General features: G+C 41.3%; 1 protein-coding gene across 1 annotated transcript in view; it reads right to left on the bottom strand.

The window, feature by feature from the left end:
* Nucleotides 1–984: 984 nt before the first annotated feature.
* GUCY2F (guanylate cyclase 2F, retinal) overlaps nt 985–17,701 on the bottom strand; it is a 50,197-nt gene continuing 33,480 nt past the window's right edge. Inside the window, exon 18 of the mRNA XM_080590380.1 lies at nt 985–5,270. Within this exon, the coding sequence (XP_080446506.1) occupies nt 5,132–5,270 (139 nt within the window). The 3' untranslated portion in view covers nt 985–5,131. The remainder of the gene's footprint in view (nt 5,271–17,701) is intronic.

The raw sequence follows: 17,701 nt of genomic DNA, 5'->3' as shown, positions 1-17,701 counted from the left end.
GGTAAATGAAACAATACCAACAGCTGCAAAGTAATGAGCATCAGAGGGAAAGTGGTAGATGTTTCTTGCTCTGCACAGAACATGGAGAAGGTCATTGCACAAAGACCAGGGGTGGGACAAGCACTGAAAAGCTTCACCACTTTTATTCAAAATGATTATTTTTGTCACAGATGAGGTCAGCAATGAGAGTCATTCTAGGACTTTGTGGCGTGACCAAAGGGGAACAAGAGGATGTGTGACTACAGGGGTAAGAAATCCTTAGCCCATCTCTCATCGGTGATGCCCATGGAGTTGCATCCAGCTGATGCATCCAGGACAGTCACACAGACAGAAGGGGGCAGGTTGCTCTGATGTCTCCCATTCATTTGACAAAGGGGCAAATGTATTGCTGATGTGAGGACAGGAGGTTTTAGAGAAGGGAGGGCACCTGCTGCAGTGACCATGGAGCTGTCCCTGACCTCACCACTGGAGGACAAATCTCTGTAATGCCAAGGAAAATAACCAGAGCTTCAGGGAAGGTGCTGTTGCATGAGGATGCCAGGACAGAGACAGCACAGTTTCACGCTTTCAAAGAGGGGTAATGCTGCAAAATTACCCACAGCCTTACTTCTGCTGCCACCCTGCTGCAGTCCCAAGCCCCAGGGCAGGACCTTGATATTTTCCAGTGAGCAATGTGCTGTGGGGAGTGATGTTACTCCCTCCCCATTGCAGTATCCCCTATTACAGGCAGCTTTGCCAGATATAGGTACTTGCAGCTGTTTTGACACCCATCCATGCCGTGGCTGCTCCACACCATCCTTAGGTTCTTCTGCATCTCCTCATAATTCCACTGCCTGCTTATTTTGAGACCTTGTTGGGGTCTGCCTCTAAATTAATTAATAATGGAGTGAATATATGGGGTTCTCTATAGGTACCTTATCTGCAGAGAGAGCTGAAAAGTAATCTGAGATAAAGGTAAAGATACGTAGAAGAACAAGATTTTCATGTGGAAGGATAGGTCTCCAAGGATCTTTATTGGCATTTGGTTTTAATTCACTATTAAAAGTACTGTAGATCCTGTATGAAATATAAACTATATTCAGATGGTTTATATTGTGCATAAGTACATCTTTTACAGCTGTCAGCAGATTTGCATGATTACATTAAAATTTACCCTATAACATTAGCAGTAAACCCTCCTGCTATCATGTTTTCTAGAGTGGGTGCTTCACTATCCAAGAAATCAGCCAAGCGACCTGTCCACAATCACCTGAAACGTTGGCTGCAGAGCTACAAGATTTACATTTGCTGCTTCCAGGCCCCATCTTAACATCATGACATCCAAACACTATTTTTAGGAGCAGAATAACAAGAGAGGAGTGTGATACAGTAATTATGTTTAGTGTGGGAAGAAATCTCACGAGTGAACCTAAACCTGTCTAAACAGAACAATACCAGGAAAATATAAATATATTTTATGGCTTTTTAACAGCAGAGGTTATCACACTTGGGGATGAGTCCTTGGCTTCTTCCTGTTGAAATTAAGAGGGAAAAAAAAACCACACTGGCTTCAAAGAGAATTAAGAATTATCCTGGGATTACTGAAGTCATCAGTGATCAGAACTTTGCTTTTCTGCTCTCCTTTCCCACAGATCTACTATTTTATGTATTTTTTAATAAATTCAAAGAATGCTGTTTATTTTTCAAGACAGCATGCTGAAGAAGGAATTCAAAAACTGTGTGCAGAAGGGCAGATTGAAATCTTCTTGTTTAAATGCTCTTCAGCTGAAGAATTCAGTTTACAGCTACCCAACATTTTCTTTAAATTGTCTTAGACTAAAAAAAACAACACTAGGTACCCCAAAATTCAAATATATATCTGTACATATGTGCAGATGTTGAGAGAGTACATACATAGCAGTAGTTTGAAGAAGTGAGTTGGTTTTTAATGTTGTTTTTTGTGTTTTTTTTTCCCCCATACATTTACAAATGTGTAATTTGACATATATCAGAAGTAGAAAGTCATTCTCTCTCCTGCTTGCTGTCACATTACCAGATAAAAGGATCAATCAGAAGTTTTTCAGGATTTTATGTTTTCTGCTCACATGCTTTTTCCTTTACATCCACTTTGCCTGTGTGCTGGGAATAAGAAGTGTCTCAGAGAGGATTAGCACATACTTGCCATCTAGACAAGCACAATGCTGGAGTTTTCCAGGGAAAATGTCAGAGGGTCCAGTACCTCCTCCGAACTGGTGATGAACTATGTGGGAGTGAGGTTCATCCAGCTTGACTTTAGTCATCCGTGATGTAGGTTTCTCCACTGAACCGACCGGTGCAGATTCTGTTACAGTCGATGGCAAGTACTTTTAGGGCACGATTCATCCATTTGAATGCAGATATCTGGGATGGGCTTCACTTTGGGGTTAAGACACCTAACTTTAAAGATGTATTTCATTAAACATATCTGCCTAGCATTATTTCAGATCATAAGATTTTGTGTCTGGCCTCCAGCTGCCAGTACAAAACTGCTCCCGTGTCTTACTTATCAGCTCAGTCTGGGTATTGTAGATACTACAGGACAACTTAAAGGGCATGAAGTCCCCATGTTTATGCAGCTGGATTGCATGACAGACATTTCTCTCCATTTGGCTCTCTCTGCGTGCACCATGTGCCCAGGCTCCCACTACGTGAATGGAGACCTTGCCAATAGTGAAGCTTTGTGGTGACTGCACTATCCAGTTGCAGGCACCCATTTCAGGCTCAGTGGAATCATTAGGCTCCTCAGATTTTGTGATTAGATCTCCATTAACTCTAATGGGAGCCAAGACACCCAGCACACAGAGGTACCTGCTTGTTGGAGCCTAGGCAACACTCCTGGAAGTGCTGGCTTCCTTTCGGTGTTAGGGCATCTCTCTGGGTGAGTGTTTCAGACTGCACCCTACAGAGATATATTTAGTCAGATAAATCTTCTGCATATCTTTGTGGGTGTTTCTCTTCGTTTGGAGGCCAGTCTTGAATACACAGAGGCATTTATAAGGAAAACCCAATGATCCAGTGAAGGTAGAGATCATCAGACACCTATAGACAAGATGTGTTTTTTGTCTGCTCCACCCAGTAAGAGTATTTAGCTGAGAGGTAAGGCCAGGTTGACATAAGCCACACCACTACATAACAGAACAGCCCTGACAAATGTTTTTAACATGGGAAAATTATGAAAAAGACAAGGATTATATAGAAATTCTTTGATTTTAAACTCAGATTTGCACAGAATAATCCAGTCTACATCCTTCCCTGGAACTGTATGTTGATGTACATTGAGAGAGAATTGCTTGGCCCACATCTCCTCCACAGCACTTTGTTGCTGGATGACTTCGTGACTGGAGGGATGAGCAGAATGCAGATGGTGAAAGTTTTTCTTAGTCCTGTTTGACATCTGAAGTGTCCTATAACCCCTTTGACAGATATCTTTCAAGGGCCAACTTCTCCCACCTGGAATACCAACTTTCATCTCAAAATAGCCAAAATAGCTACTGTCAAAAAGACAGGTGCCAAAGAGTAAAATCTGGGTATTGAAGAATATGAATAGATTTTCCTCCCATTCTCACTCTTCAGATAGATACCGCATGAACAGCTTTTACTTTGACAGTACGCGTCTTATACTTGCTATGGTGAATTAGCTGTTCACTTAGTATCCTTCTGAGATTTGTGGAGTTTGGCTTGCCTTCTTTAATAAAGTTATCTTCAATAACGTAAGAGGGTTGTTGACTATTATTTATCATCTAACTGGTAAAAACCTGTCCTGGGTGCAGCGTTGAGAAGAGTTCAAATTGGGCTTGAGAAAGGTCTCGGTGTTTTCAGTGAGCACCTTCTGGTAGTAATATTGATTAAATTACCATATCTGCACTTCTCTTCAGCCTGGCTGGAGAGAAAACAGCAATTTCCAAAAGTCTGTTAGAAGCTAGACACTGAACAGAAGTAAAAAATCTGGAAGAAGAAGTGGCCAACAATAAAAATTTTTGACTCTGATGAAATGTTCTCTGTGGGAAGTGCCTACAGGCCAAATGCTGGCCCTATGTAGAAAGCTATTTTTACCCACTGGGAGGCTTACTTTGAATATTAGTGGCTTTGACACTACTTAGAGATCGGGGAGGAAAAATACTGTGATTCTTTAGGCTTCTTCTACTGATTAAATAATGAACTTTTCCTTCCCTCTACCTCACTTCTGCAGGTAAGAAAATTCATTAGTCTTATTAGTATCAGTCAGCTAAAGGGACTGTAGAACATTATTCTCTGCATCTCAGTTTTCCAGTATCTTGACATTCTCTTTTCATTCTGCTTTGGGATGAAAAGCATAAAATGTTTTAGATATGCTATATGTATGTGTTTATAAAGAAAAAAATGTTCTTCCAGTTGAGATCTGGGATTGCAAAGATGACATGTTTTGGCATTTTGATCAGATCACATTTTGGCATTTGGAAACAAATATTGATTCATACCAAACTGCTTCATTTCAAAACAGTCATTTCAGTTTGAAAATAGCATTAAAATGGCATTTGCAGCAGAAATGTCAATTCAAAAGAAAATGTTTCAGCTTAAATTGGCATGCAGCAACAAAGCCTTTTGATTGAAAATTTCCCTTTCTGGGGGAGTAAAAATCTTTTTTCTTGTTGTCAAAAACATTTTCTTCAGAATTGTATTGATCTTATTTTTTAACCAGCATTTCTTATAACAACAAGCCTATTTATTGCAAAATGGTTAATGAGTTAACACCTGGCATTACTGTTCTAATACAGATCCAAGCACAGCTGGATGTGTTTATGCTGCCACGCTGACCTAGCTAAAATATGCCTTGGGCCCATCCTTGTGACTGAGGTGCTGATGAAGGAAAGCACCATCACTTCCCTTCCAATGGGCCCCAGTAAAAAAGCACACATGGAACCATGATGAATAAAGCTCTAATCCAGTGCCCAATTTCAATGAGAAAGGATGATTGGGCTTCATCTGCCTTCTCAGGCTCTCCTCCTGCAAGAGCTAAGAGGCTTCAGCAATTATACTGCTTTTGGCTGGGAGGGAATTAAATGGAGGGTGTGGACTTCTCTACTGGGGTTGACTTCAAGCATCCCGGTCTTACTAGTTCTTTGGTGTGCTCTTCTTAGATTTCTTCCTCTTCAATACTCATTTCAGTCTCCTTCATGCTCCCCAGTTCTTTAAAGGCTGCTTTTGTCAGTGTCCTCTTTGTGTTCCTCAGGACAAATTTGAGTTTCCTGGTCAACATGCCCGACCAGTTGTGGCTGTAAAACAGAAGATACAAGGAATTAGCAGCCCTGCTCACTACAGAACAGCTTTTTATTTTACATCATTTTGCATCAGACAGAGCAGAAATATTAGACATTCTCAAGCCATCAAGAAGCATCAAGCAGGGAGGGTCACTGATGCAGAACAGCAGGGATGTGGTGGTCCTAGTAGACCATACGAGTGCTGGAGAAGTTGCATGGGTTAGTGGGATGGACAGAGCTTTCACCCAAGGATATCCACTTCATAAAGGTAAACATCATTTCTGCTTATGAAGAATATTTCTAACTGCGCATCGCAAGCCTGATAAAGCCTCTGTCTGGTAATAGCAGAGATTCCCTGTTAATCAGGCGGGTTTCTCTGGGTCTGAGGTCATTCACTGCCACTTATGGGAAATCTGAAGGCTCAGCTGCTCTGACAGCCCCATGATCCTACCATTCCCAACACAGGAGGGACAGAGAAACAGAAAATGCTGACATCCACCTGAGATCCAGGTGCAGTTTTGCTGCCTCAGCCCGGCACTGTTCCTGATACAACAGGCTCTGCTGAGCAAGAGGTTGTCTAATTCAGAGATTAAATCTAGATCCAAGCTAGTAAACTGATGTGATGAAGCTGAAGAGGTTCATTTGAAATGAAGTTCTAAGTGTCCATGATGCTCAGGTTCTACCATCTGTTGGTAGGCACGGATTTATTATAATATAACAGGGGTTTCAGAGACAAATGAAACATCAAGAATTTGTAGAAGGCCAGCAGCTGAGTGAATAGCAAGGTTTTAGGTAGGTCTCAACTTTCTAGATGTCCTGTAAAAGCATCCCATGAAATCAAATTAACTGCGTATAAAAGAAGAAAATATAATCCCAACTGTTGTAAGCTGAAAAGAACCAAATTCTAACACATATCAATAACACTGTTATGATTACATAAATATGAAAAAGAAATAGATGAGAAACTGTTTTGCACATACACAGATATGTAAGGTTTTAAACTGTAAACATCACTGTACAATGAACAAGCAATTACTTTAGAATAAAAATATATGTAAAAGTAACTATATAAAGCAGAGATCCCAAAAGTGTAAGATAAGAAGCCTTGTAACGGAGGGGGACAGGATGGTATCAGGCCCAAAGAGTATTCACACTAATGACCAGTTAGTAGTATAGAATTGTTAAGGAGCCTAAGGAAACTGCCCTTAATGACAGCACAGGAGGATAAAGGATATATGACATATTTAAAATATATACATATACTAGTAACACTGGAACCAGAACTGGATATGCAAGGTGGATCACTGACACCCTGTACTGTTGCACTACATACCTAATGCTTTCTGGTATCGTTCAAAGAGTTGCATTTTATTATTTGATCTCAGGTTCTGCAGTTGTTTTTGATGGTCTAGTTATCTGCCTCTGAGGACAGGCTATTAAATCTGGATGTAACAAGAAAAGGTCCAGGACCTCCAACCTGAGCACGCACTCTGCTCCCTTCACTCTCACACTACGGGGGAAAAAAAGAAAAAAGAAAAAAAAAAACAGGAAAGAAAACTACAGGCAAATTCCTGAGTCTTAAGAAATTACAAATATATCATCTCAATGTGATTTAGGCTTCAGTGGAGGATTGACCCTGACATTTCATTCATTGAATATTATGAGAAAGAACTGATGCCCCCGTCAAAATGATCAGAACTGTTGTGCAACCACAAAGGAAACAAGGAAAAGAAATATCCTTAAGTGTCTTTTTTAAGCCTTTCTAGTGTTGGACAAAGAAGATTTTCCTTCCACTGTGTTTCTGGGAGATGTCTTTGCATACCAAGACAGAAGAAGTAGCTGATGCAGAGCAGAAGAAAGGTGGAAGAGAAGAAAAATGTGATGGAAAAAATTAATCAATAGAAATGAGTGGTTTCTGAAGTTCTGGTTTTAACCTTTGGAGAGATCACGCAGGCAAAATCACCTAAGATTATCTCTGCAGTGGGTCAGAAGGAGAAATAGTAAGCTGTAATTGTGTTGTGGTTCTGTGTAAGGGTGAGTTTCACCTTTAAGGACAGAGCGAAGATTTATCAAACACCCTGTGTTGAATGAGCTTTCAGATTTCACCTTCAGATCTTAATTGCTGGCCCACCACACCTTGCTAGTCTGTGATTTGGCCAGCAAGATGCAGTGATTTGGGTGCTTACTGTATTTTCCTAACAGGAATCGAGAGGTCTGCTGTTACTGAGATGAGTTCATGGGACAAGTCATCAAAATAGAGGGAGAGACAAAAAAAGAGGAGAGAGAGAGAGAATAATAGTTCAAGAAACTAAGCCTTGGTGCTTTCAGCTGCTGTTTTATCTGCCAGCCTTGCACAACTGCCTCGGACACCCATGGTGCTCCAGGCTGTACCCCACTTGCTTGTGCGGGTCGTTGCACCCATGTTATGATCCATGTTATGATTCTACAGAAGAATCCCTACAGATTCTGCTGGAGGAGAAAGTACAAGGATCACTAATGGTATAGCCAAAAGGTTTATCTCCGGGTGCCTGGAGGTGTACTTCGATGGTGCTCATACTTTGCTGTACCTTTTTATCAAGATCTGGCCAGAACCATCACTTGTTTTAGGAAGCAGGAACCATCACTTGTTCTGGATCCAGCAAGGACAACAGAGTCCACAGTCTTTCACAGCTAAAGGGTTTATTTCCTGAGTGTGAGGATCAGTCTTGGCCTGCCTCTAGACTACAGGCTATATGAATGTTCCAAAAGTTTGGGAACCTTATCTTACCACAGTAAGACTGTTAAAGGATGTCCAACAAATTGGACTGTAAACTGAGTGTATGAACTATAGATCACTGCATTTGAAATACTTTGTCTAGAGTCCCTTTATTCTTATCAGGGAAAAACGAAGTTATTGATGGCATGATTCCTTTCATCTTATGAAGTACATCTAAGATCAGATGGGAACACCACTAAGACATGAAGCAGAGACAGGGGGATAAGTGGCTGTTGAGGACATAGTTGTTCCATTGAAAGCTTCAGGCACACAAGAAGGATTGAACTAGGATCATTGAAAAGCTCCAGGTATGAATATCTTATTGATTTTTCTGCTGTTTCCCAAGAATTGAGCCAAGTAAGCTAACGAGGACCTTCTGTTCTCTATAATGTATTGCTAATCAGCCTTAAGTGAAGAATATATCTGTGGGTGATATATGTGCTAAATGTTTTTATATTAGTATACGTACAGTTTCTGCCAGGCAGCGCTAACCCAAGTGAGAGGTCCTTTTGTTTCTGGCCTTGGAGGAGTAGCTTGTGATCATAGGTACAGATCAGCATGCTGGTCCTCTGGGCTTTGGAGCTTATATTTAGTTGCGAGTGTTCACATATGCTACCACTTACGCAGGTCTCTGCACAGTATGTCCCAAATTTTGTTCTCAGAAAAATAAATGAATAAATAGATCTCTTAAGGGAGTTGAAACAGCTTAACACCCCCCGGATCTTTAAAAGTCATGGCTGGGAAAGAGCAACACATCCAGAAGTGCTCTGTTGGGTTTTAGCCTTGTGAGAAAATCAGATGGAACTTTAGTCTTTATCAGTTTGATATTGTGTGTCATAGAGGTTTGTAAGCAGCCTATATTGAGGCACTGGGGGCTTTCATCCACATCTGTCTTTTTCTAAGAAAGTGTAAATAAAGTTATAGTGCAGAAGCACTGAGTAGAAGCAGTATTGCTGCTCTCAGAAATACTAAAAAACCACAACCATGCAACATTCTCAAGGGGCATCAGACCCTGTGTGTGCGTGCATGCTTATATGCCAGCTTTATTCTAGTAGCACCTATTTGATCAGGTACCTCAGTTCATGCTATTATACACATATAACTTCTGATTTCCAACAAAATCATGCAAGAGCAGGTCATAATTTTGCTAGGAAATCACCCAACAAGGTTACTACAGTTTCTAGACACCTCTGTCACAGTTCCCAACACCTTTTTGAATAAGACACTTTAAAAGAATAATACATATTTTTGACAAAAAGCGTGGCACTACACCCAGCGAAGTGCAGACAAATAACACACAAGCAGACACTAAATAGCAGAGCTACGTGGGGACTGTCCTACAGCTACTACCTCAGATCTAGGCCTTTTTGTCAAGGAGTTTTGCAGCTTTCCTCCTTTTGAACTCTGCAATTTCTTCCGAGGGTAACCCATGAGCTTTACACCTGCAGTGAACATGTAGGCCATTAGAGAGAGAACCAGTTCAGTTTCATCTGCAATAAAGAACAGACCATAGCGGAGACTATGTGAAATGTAAGTGTCTTCTGGTGTGAAAAAGGGAAGCAAATGTTGGGCCTTGTTCAGATTTCATTTATTCCCCTCCTGTACCACTTCAGCTCAATTTATTGCAAAGGGTGAGGTTAGCTAATTCCATTTTAAATGTCCTGAAGTTGCCCTGAAACAGACATGTTTTGTAATCTGTATAGCCAGGCACTTCCAGAGGGCACTTGACATGTCCTACACACCTCTCCCGGGATGAGATAAATGACTTTGTTGATGGAGGAGCTCAAACTAGGTTTCTATTAGATGGCTGTGTTCTGAGTGTGTCTGACAAGATGAACCCTCAGTGACTTATTCCATTATTCCTCTGATCCCCCCTTAATTCATCAAAGGGAAGAGCAAAACCAAACTTCTGTGAAGATCTTGCCTTTGGTTAGTCCAGCTCCTCTCTCAGTGCATTTTGCCCTTCCACAGGGGTGATGCTTTCAGAGATTCTCAGCTCTCAAAGCTATGGGCACATTTCTGAGTGGAAATCCTATTTAGATGTCCCTCAGGACTGCCAGTTTGCCCTGAGAGCTTAGCACAAACTTAACCACCTTTCTGGTGGGAGACAGAACACAGGTTTCAGCTTTTTTTTGCCTATTTTTTACAAATGGTAACATCCAACCACATTGTCCTCTATGCCTTACCTAAATACTCAGCTGTGGGAACATCTTTCCTTCTTATAGAAACACTGATTTCTATTTATAAAACTTCCCATGACTGCTGGAGCCCACAGGGCTGGATTGCAAGGACAGGGAAGCCTGGAGGACATAATCCTGATGGGCTGGATGAGGAATGGCTTCTTCTGGGAATCTACAGCTCACATGGGATTCATCCCACTGAGCTTTATCTACCTGCAACAGAGAACTCTCTATGGGAGCCATAAATCTTGGGCTCTCTTCTGAGCCAGTGGAGGAAAATAGAAGCTGCTGGGTCACAGTCTGGGTTTATCCCAAAGTAGATGTCCTCTGTAGGGCAGGAGAGTGGCACCTAGAAGTGCCCATTTCTCTACAGTGACTCTAAAAGATGAGAGAGCTCAGATGGATGTGTCTAATGCCAGAGATGAATAACTTTACCTAAACCGATGTCCTACCAGCTGGGCTGGGAGGAGGAACACTTCTATTCCAGCCCCTTTATGCAAGCAGTGGCAAAATTCAGTCACAAAAGGGTAAGCACGAGCGGACTTGCTCTTTGATTCCACTCTCCAGGACTTTATCCACAGGGGAATGGAGGTAGTTGCTGCCTGTTTCTGCACGATCGTGCAGGAGGTTGTGACCCACTGGAAGGCCAAGACCTCACCAGGGTCTTTGTGAGTCAAGCACAATATCAGATTATCTGAGCTCTAGCTCCAAACACCGCTCACACAAATATCAAATGACCATTTGATAATGACTTGGCACAATCCACAGCACAAAAATAAGAAGGAAGATCCAGTACAAACAGCACTAACACATCTCCCGAACTTGCCAGTGTCTGAATAACTGAGATTGCTGATTCTGCATCCTCCATCCTAACCTCTTGCAAAACCCCTCTGCCTGTCAGCTGTTATTTTCCAAGATCCTCTCTTCCCTCCACCTTGTTTCTGAAGCCAGCTGGAGAAAATTTCATGTGAAGTCCTGCACTCAAATTCCCTGGACACGATCTTCCTGCCTGTCCTACAGCAGCTGCCCAGAGAAGTTAAGGAATTTGCCTTCTCTTTCCTGAATGTGGTGTATTACAATAACAGAACCACATTTATTTTTTTCCTAAGCATTGAAAAAAACAATCTCCTGGCTTGAACCAGAGGCAGCCAGAGCAAATTCTAGTTCCCAGTTATATGGGGAAAGTTCAGGTCCACAGAGAGCATCTTTATGACCTGGCCACCCTCTACCCGTTGGCGAGAACAGCTGCAGAAGACATTGTCTTCTCTGCCCTCCTTTCTCTTTTTCTTATCCCCAGCTCACGCAACCCTCTGTGCTGGAGCAAGGCATGCTTTATTGCAAGGTGCAGGGATCTTGGGCAGCTCATTACATCTCAGCTCAGGCTTCCCCACATTTCACTTTTCATGGGAAGTGTGGGCAGATCCAGCAAGAAACACCCCAAAATGCACTCCTGCACCCAGGACCTACTCTTGCAAGTCCCTCTTGCCACCAAGGTGCTGTTTGCTGCTCTATTTCTGTCCCTCTGCAAAAACATCCTTCACCCTGCACTTCACCTCCCAGCCTGCTTGGGTGAGACAGGAGAAACTACCAGGCACATCTAGGAACATCTCAGGCATGTCTGAGGTGATACCTGCATGCCAGAATGTGGACAACAAAGACAGCCAGACACAGCACAATTTCAGGTCTGCCCTTCCCTAAATGTGTACGAATATCTGCAGATGGAAGGGCGACACTTTGAATCACATCTTCCAGTTAGGCAGTGCTCCTGCCTGACTTTGCTTCCTTTCTGAACACTTCATTTGGGGTTTCTTGCTATAGGCAGCAATTCTCTAATCTAATATTACAGCCAATTCTTCCAGAAGCCTCAGCTTGCTCATAAAGAGGCTGTTTAAATAAATCAGCTGAAGCAACTGCATTCCAAGTCAGAGTCTTGTTCAAAGGAAGATGAGTCACTTTCTTTCTCTTTCCCCCTTTAAAATGATCAAATTTCAGAGATAAAAAATCTTCTTTCTCACCTGCTTTATGCCATAAACATGACCAGAACGTTCCTTTTTTTTCATCTTGCTGTTGTATTAGGGGTTCAGAGATCATTTGAGAAGCAAACATTGATTGTGAAATAAAAAGTATCTGTTCTGCCATTGGGTGATCAAGCCTATGAGCCAGAATATGCTTTGATTTCTCCAAAAAAACTCTTCTTATATGTTATACAAAGTTTTTTTTTTATGAAATCTTGTGATGCTATTATATAAGTCCAGCCATTTAAGGACAGCAAAAAAAAAAAAAAAAAAAAAAAGTCACTGCTGTTTGCTCTACAAGCTCTTTATTTCAGGTTAAAATATGCATTGGGTAAAAACCTTCAAATGGGATCCTGAAGAGAAATCATTTAACTTGCTGCTCAGAAAGAAGCATCAGCAGCAACAGTAAAGATTCTGCACTGATCCTCTCCCATCCTGCCAGGGTGCCTCCTACAGACACTGAATCAGAGAGCTTCCCGTAGGGTAGAATAAGAAGCCCTGTTGTCCCAACGGGTGTCTTCTTCCTGACATTTATCATTTGGTGTTTGGACATGGATTCTTTGAGCATCCTTCACTGCTTCTAACCCATTTCATTTTCAATTAAGTTCTTGGTGCTTTCTCCAAGGGTGGCCCTCATGTATGGGAGGATGGGAAAGCCCCCAAACTTTCTCCTCTTCCTGGCTGCACCATCAGTTTTCAGTGATTTCTCACTTCATGTTGTGCTTACTATTTCTGATGATCTTGGACTGGTTGTCCTATGGGCTCTTCTGGACTTTAGACTTTCTGCATGGTTTCATTCAAGAGCAGGGATCTGGGCTCGATAATAACAATCCAAAACCATTGTATTTTCTTTCCCTGGGCACTGTGTTTGTGGTTAGAAACCCTTGAGAGGAACCATAATCTATATATTTCATCACTGAATTGTATTTTTTTTTCTCTAGTTGATATTCTATTTAATTTAAAATAGTGTCATAAGGGGAAAGTTCCCAGATAAAACTACTTTCTGGGATAGAAGGCTCCTGCTGCTTGAAAGCACTGTATTCTGTACCAAAGCAAGGGATTTCTGAAATGGGATCATAGAAGTTGGAAAGTTAGAAAACCCTTTGTGTTACTTAACTCCCTGGAACTGCAAATGAACACGATCCTTTCCCCTGTTGAAGGCTGTGGTTTGTTTATTTGTTTTGTTTGAATTTCAATGGCTATTGAATATTTCTTAGTAGTAGATAATATTTCAGTGCTCTGCCAAAAGCATTTATGGTTCAGTCTAGATGAGGCTTATATCCGATAGATTTGTCTAACATCACGTTCATTGTGCTGTTGGGGGCAACAGGAGTGCCCCAATCTAATTTCTCACATTTGTAATCTAGCATCTTTGTGCTTTTTCCTCGTCTGCTCTTCAGCCCCAAAACTAGTCTCCTGGTGTACCCTCAAAGAAACCTCCCAACCTTCCTTCCAACCTATCTGATTGTGAAATCTCCAAAAATAATCTAGTCTACAGGTAGGCAGCTGCTCAATTGTTCATCATGCTTGCTTTTGCTATTTCATCATGTTGGTATGACTTCTCTATGCCCACCCCAATTGGCTGTTATTTCCTCCAGTAAAGTATAAGGCTTTTGTGGAAAGCCTTTTTCTTTGCCTTATGTGACTATTGCACCATGGAGCCCCAACCCAATCCTGACATGCAGCAACACAAATCCTAACAAGCTGCAAGAAAGGAGGAGAAATAATACCCATCACAAGGTAGACATCTATCACGTAAGGTGTAGGAATTTGCCTTGGAGCAAGGAAAGGCCTAAGGAGTCTGTTTAACAGCCTGCACTGCTTTCTCTGATGCAAAGAAAACCTAAAGGTCTCATATAAAGCAGGTAAAACTGCAATTTGACCAGACCCATAAAGGAGGTTAACCTTCAGAAAAGAAAGCTCTCTGGAGCAGGAGGCAGCACTGCAGTTTGGGCATTAAACTTCCGCTTTCCTTGTGTCCTGGGGTTACTAATGAATATCCACCCTATCCCTTACAAATAGCATGTGAAAGGGTTTCTTACCTGATTTCCAGTAAGCTTTTACTTCTGAGAACAGATACACAGACCCTGAGCAGCTTGGCATAAGGTTAATTTTATGAATAGTGTTTTCGTTCATTTGATTTTATGCATGGTTGGAAGAAAGTAGGGGTGGAAAGAAGCATATTAGGTAATTTAATAGAATTTACTTTCTTCTTAATTAAAATGCATTGTATCCTATGTGAATAACGTTACCCACAGCACCTGGCTTTTAAGAGTAATGTGTGTTTACCCAAACCTCCTTATGCAACTGCAAATGTATGAAAGCCTAGTGCAGACAATGAAAATCAGTGAGAATGCTCCAATTAATGCCTCCAATAAGTCTGTAATTAGGATTAAACACAGATGTTGGTGAATATCAATTAAATTCAAATTATGTAGGTGCAATAATTGTTCCTTTGTTAGTCATTTGCTTATGGCTTGAGGTTTATTACTAGATAATCAGATATATTCTCTCAGTAATTTCAGCAATGCCGGAAGGGGTTGTTTTCCCAGTGTTTTATGGGCTATTGGTATTAGCCAAGGCACATAACTGAATATCCTCCCACATTTTTACATTTGCTGAAGTTTGGATTCTAGCAGACTCATATATGCAACGTCTATCATCTATGTAAAGTCCAGGTTTGTTCTCCAGATCTAAGGGCGCCAAGACTACTGCAAGCACAGCGGTAGCCTGAAGTGAGATAACGTAGCTTGATTAATCTATAAATATTTATGAACAGCTATATGAGCTACCTGATCATAGGTCTGCTTGTGAGTGCCCACCAGAGCTAGTAAACTGATTTCACATGTCAAGAAATCCTTCTACTAATGACTGTAGCTTTCAGCTTTTTTTGGCTGATGGGTTCTACAATGATGGGTTCTACACGGGAAATAAATTTAGCACTTTTTTTGATGTTACCTGCTGTCTTTTTCACAAACCTCTGAAGTGAAGGTCTTAAATACTCCATATTTCATGGAGTATTGTCAGGGACACTACTCATGGTTTTATCGTGACAGCAAGGAGCATTAATAGACTGTCAGCGAGACTAAGCTCATCAAATAGTCCAAGTTCATATGAGTTCTAGGAGATAACTCATGGGGTCAGACACAGATCCAGAAATTTTTATGAAGACGAAATCAATCTTCTTAGAATTACTTTGAGACCTTTCTTCACACAGCACTTCCATCCCCAGGATGCAAACCTTAAATCCATGGCCTAAAGGTTTGTCTTTCCATAGTATGGGCATGAAACCAAACACAATTTATAAAGCTTCTCTTAACAAGCACCAGCTCTCAGCACGACCATAACTGACCATCTGCAGATGTTTACATCACCCAAGTTGCAAAATGAAGCATGAGACAAGCAAATGCCATTTTTATCTCTCAACTGGAATGACTGGGGAGAGCTCACATTGGCAGTAAAGGTAATCCAGCTGACAGATGGGAAAGTGTGTAGCCATACAGTTAAACTTAATTCTGTTTTGTGAAATTCCTCAGACTATGCAGTGTGAGAAACACCCTCACCCAGCCTTGTTGGCAACCATTCTTTTCTGAGCAATGGGCACCTTCAGCTCTTGGAAGAACACCAGGAATTAAGGACATGCTCAAGCAAAATACCCCTCATGGTTGCCAGGCAAATTACGTTAAAATAGGCATTACAAGATCATTTGGGTAAGAGGAATCTCCTAGTCTGAGAGCTGAAACTTTCTTCATTGAAGCAACTCCACTTTCCTTGTTGTTCAATACTTAATGAGTGTGATTCCTTTGGTGGTCTAAGTCAAGAGTTCAAACAGAAAGCCAAACGATGAGTTGAAAGTACCTCTCAGCATACCTCTCAGAGGAGGGTTGCTAGCTCTGGTGATCCATGATGAATGAAGTGATGAGGAATGCATTCTTCATGCATTCTTATGAACAGAAGAAGAAAATCTACTTCTGCTCACTGATCCCAACAGTTATGAGTGACCAGATCATGCAAGATCTCATAGAAAGGAAAGACTAAGTGGAAGATGAGTTGCTTCAGGATGAGGTGAAAAGGGGAGTAGAAGAGAAATTCACTCCTTTATCCAGGAGGAATTAATTCTTTGTTAGCTCAAAAGCCTACAGATGAGGAAATTTAGGTGAGTGTCAAGCAGTGTCTTGAATACCATATTGGTGAAGATATAGCCATAACAGAGGAACAACTGTCAACATCTCATAAACATAAACATAAAAATTGAACCTTGAGATAAGGCTGGAAAACAGGGCACCATTTCTGATCCTTCCCCAATAATAACTTTGCCTGTGCATGAGGCAGTTCTCCAATTATCTGCTTTGCTTGGCTATCCAGTTGCTTCTACAGGGTTTAGTTTTCATTTTGAACCCTTCTCTAGAACAGATTCAGTTTCATAGAACTCTGCTTTTTTTGTCTGATTACTCTCACATTCATTCAACTGCTGTATTAGGATCTTTGGGGACACAAATACTTCAAAAGAACTGTGAAGATCAAGGCTTTGGGGCAAGAGCAGAAGATCACCTCCCTCTCGGCAGTGTTAATGGTAGATTCTTCTGAGGTTATAAAAGGATGCTCAAGATCCCTTGATCCTGGTTGTGTGGGAGAAATTTTTTTATTGCCCCACTCTCCAGCCCCATTACCTGATATATTTTCTATCATTTACAGTCCTTGTTTAGAATTAGCTCTGGCCTGCATAAATCCGACCAAATACAGGCACACATTGCCAGAAGACCGTCTCTTTAAGGGGCTTTAGAAGGAACCTCAACATTAAACAGAGGCCTGACAAGTGACTTTTAGATGGTAAAACACAGATGAGAAGGACCTAATCTTGGTGCTTCCTTGATTTCATGGAACGACAATTCACCTTGGTAATTATAGAATCATAGAATCATGGAATGGTTTGGATTGGAAGGGATCTTAAAGATCATCTAGTTCCAAACTTCGTGCCAAAGGCAGAGACACCTTCCAATAATCTGGCAAATCTGCTCCAGGTTTCATATTTCCCATTAAAAATGCATCACTGGTAACAAATGCCTCCGAGTTAAAGAAACACTGTGCTTCTCTCACAATTATTTTCCAGTCACTTTCTGTCTTCCACCCTGTCTGACACCCAGATACCTTAAAAGATATGTCCCAAAATGCTGTTAATTCCATGCTATCCCAGGAAAACTCTGGGAGCGCTCTGAACACATGGGCTGCCCTGAATGCAATTGCCCAGGAGTTAAATATTATCTGCAAAAGGAGATAAATGCCCTTTTCATTTTACTAACAGGAAATGAGGCAAGAACAAGATTACTCAAGGGAAGTCAGAGTCAAAGCAAAAACAGATCCTGTTTGCTGTCAGACATCCATCTCTGAGCTAGTCACTGTAGGACCTCTTTACGGTCAACAAGAACAGGCATCTTTCAAGGGCAATTCATCTTACTCTACGCAGGCCAGTCGAATCACACCCTCCAAGCATTTATT

Source organism: Anser brachyrhynchus (genome assembly GCF_964034855.1).
Source record: "Anser brachyrhynchus genome assembly, chromosome: 1".
In the NCBI taxonomy this organism is placed as follows: Eukaryota; Metazoa; Chordata; class Aves; order Anseriformes; family Anatidae; genus Anser; species Anser brachyrhynchus.
The sequence above is the reverse complement of the archived record's forward strand: the minus strand, read 5'-3'. Positions and strand labels throughout refer to the sequence as shown.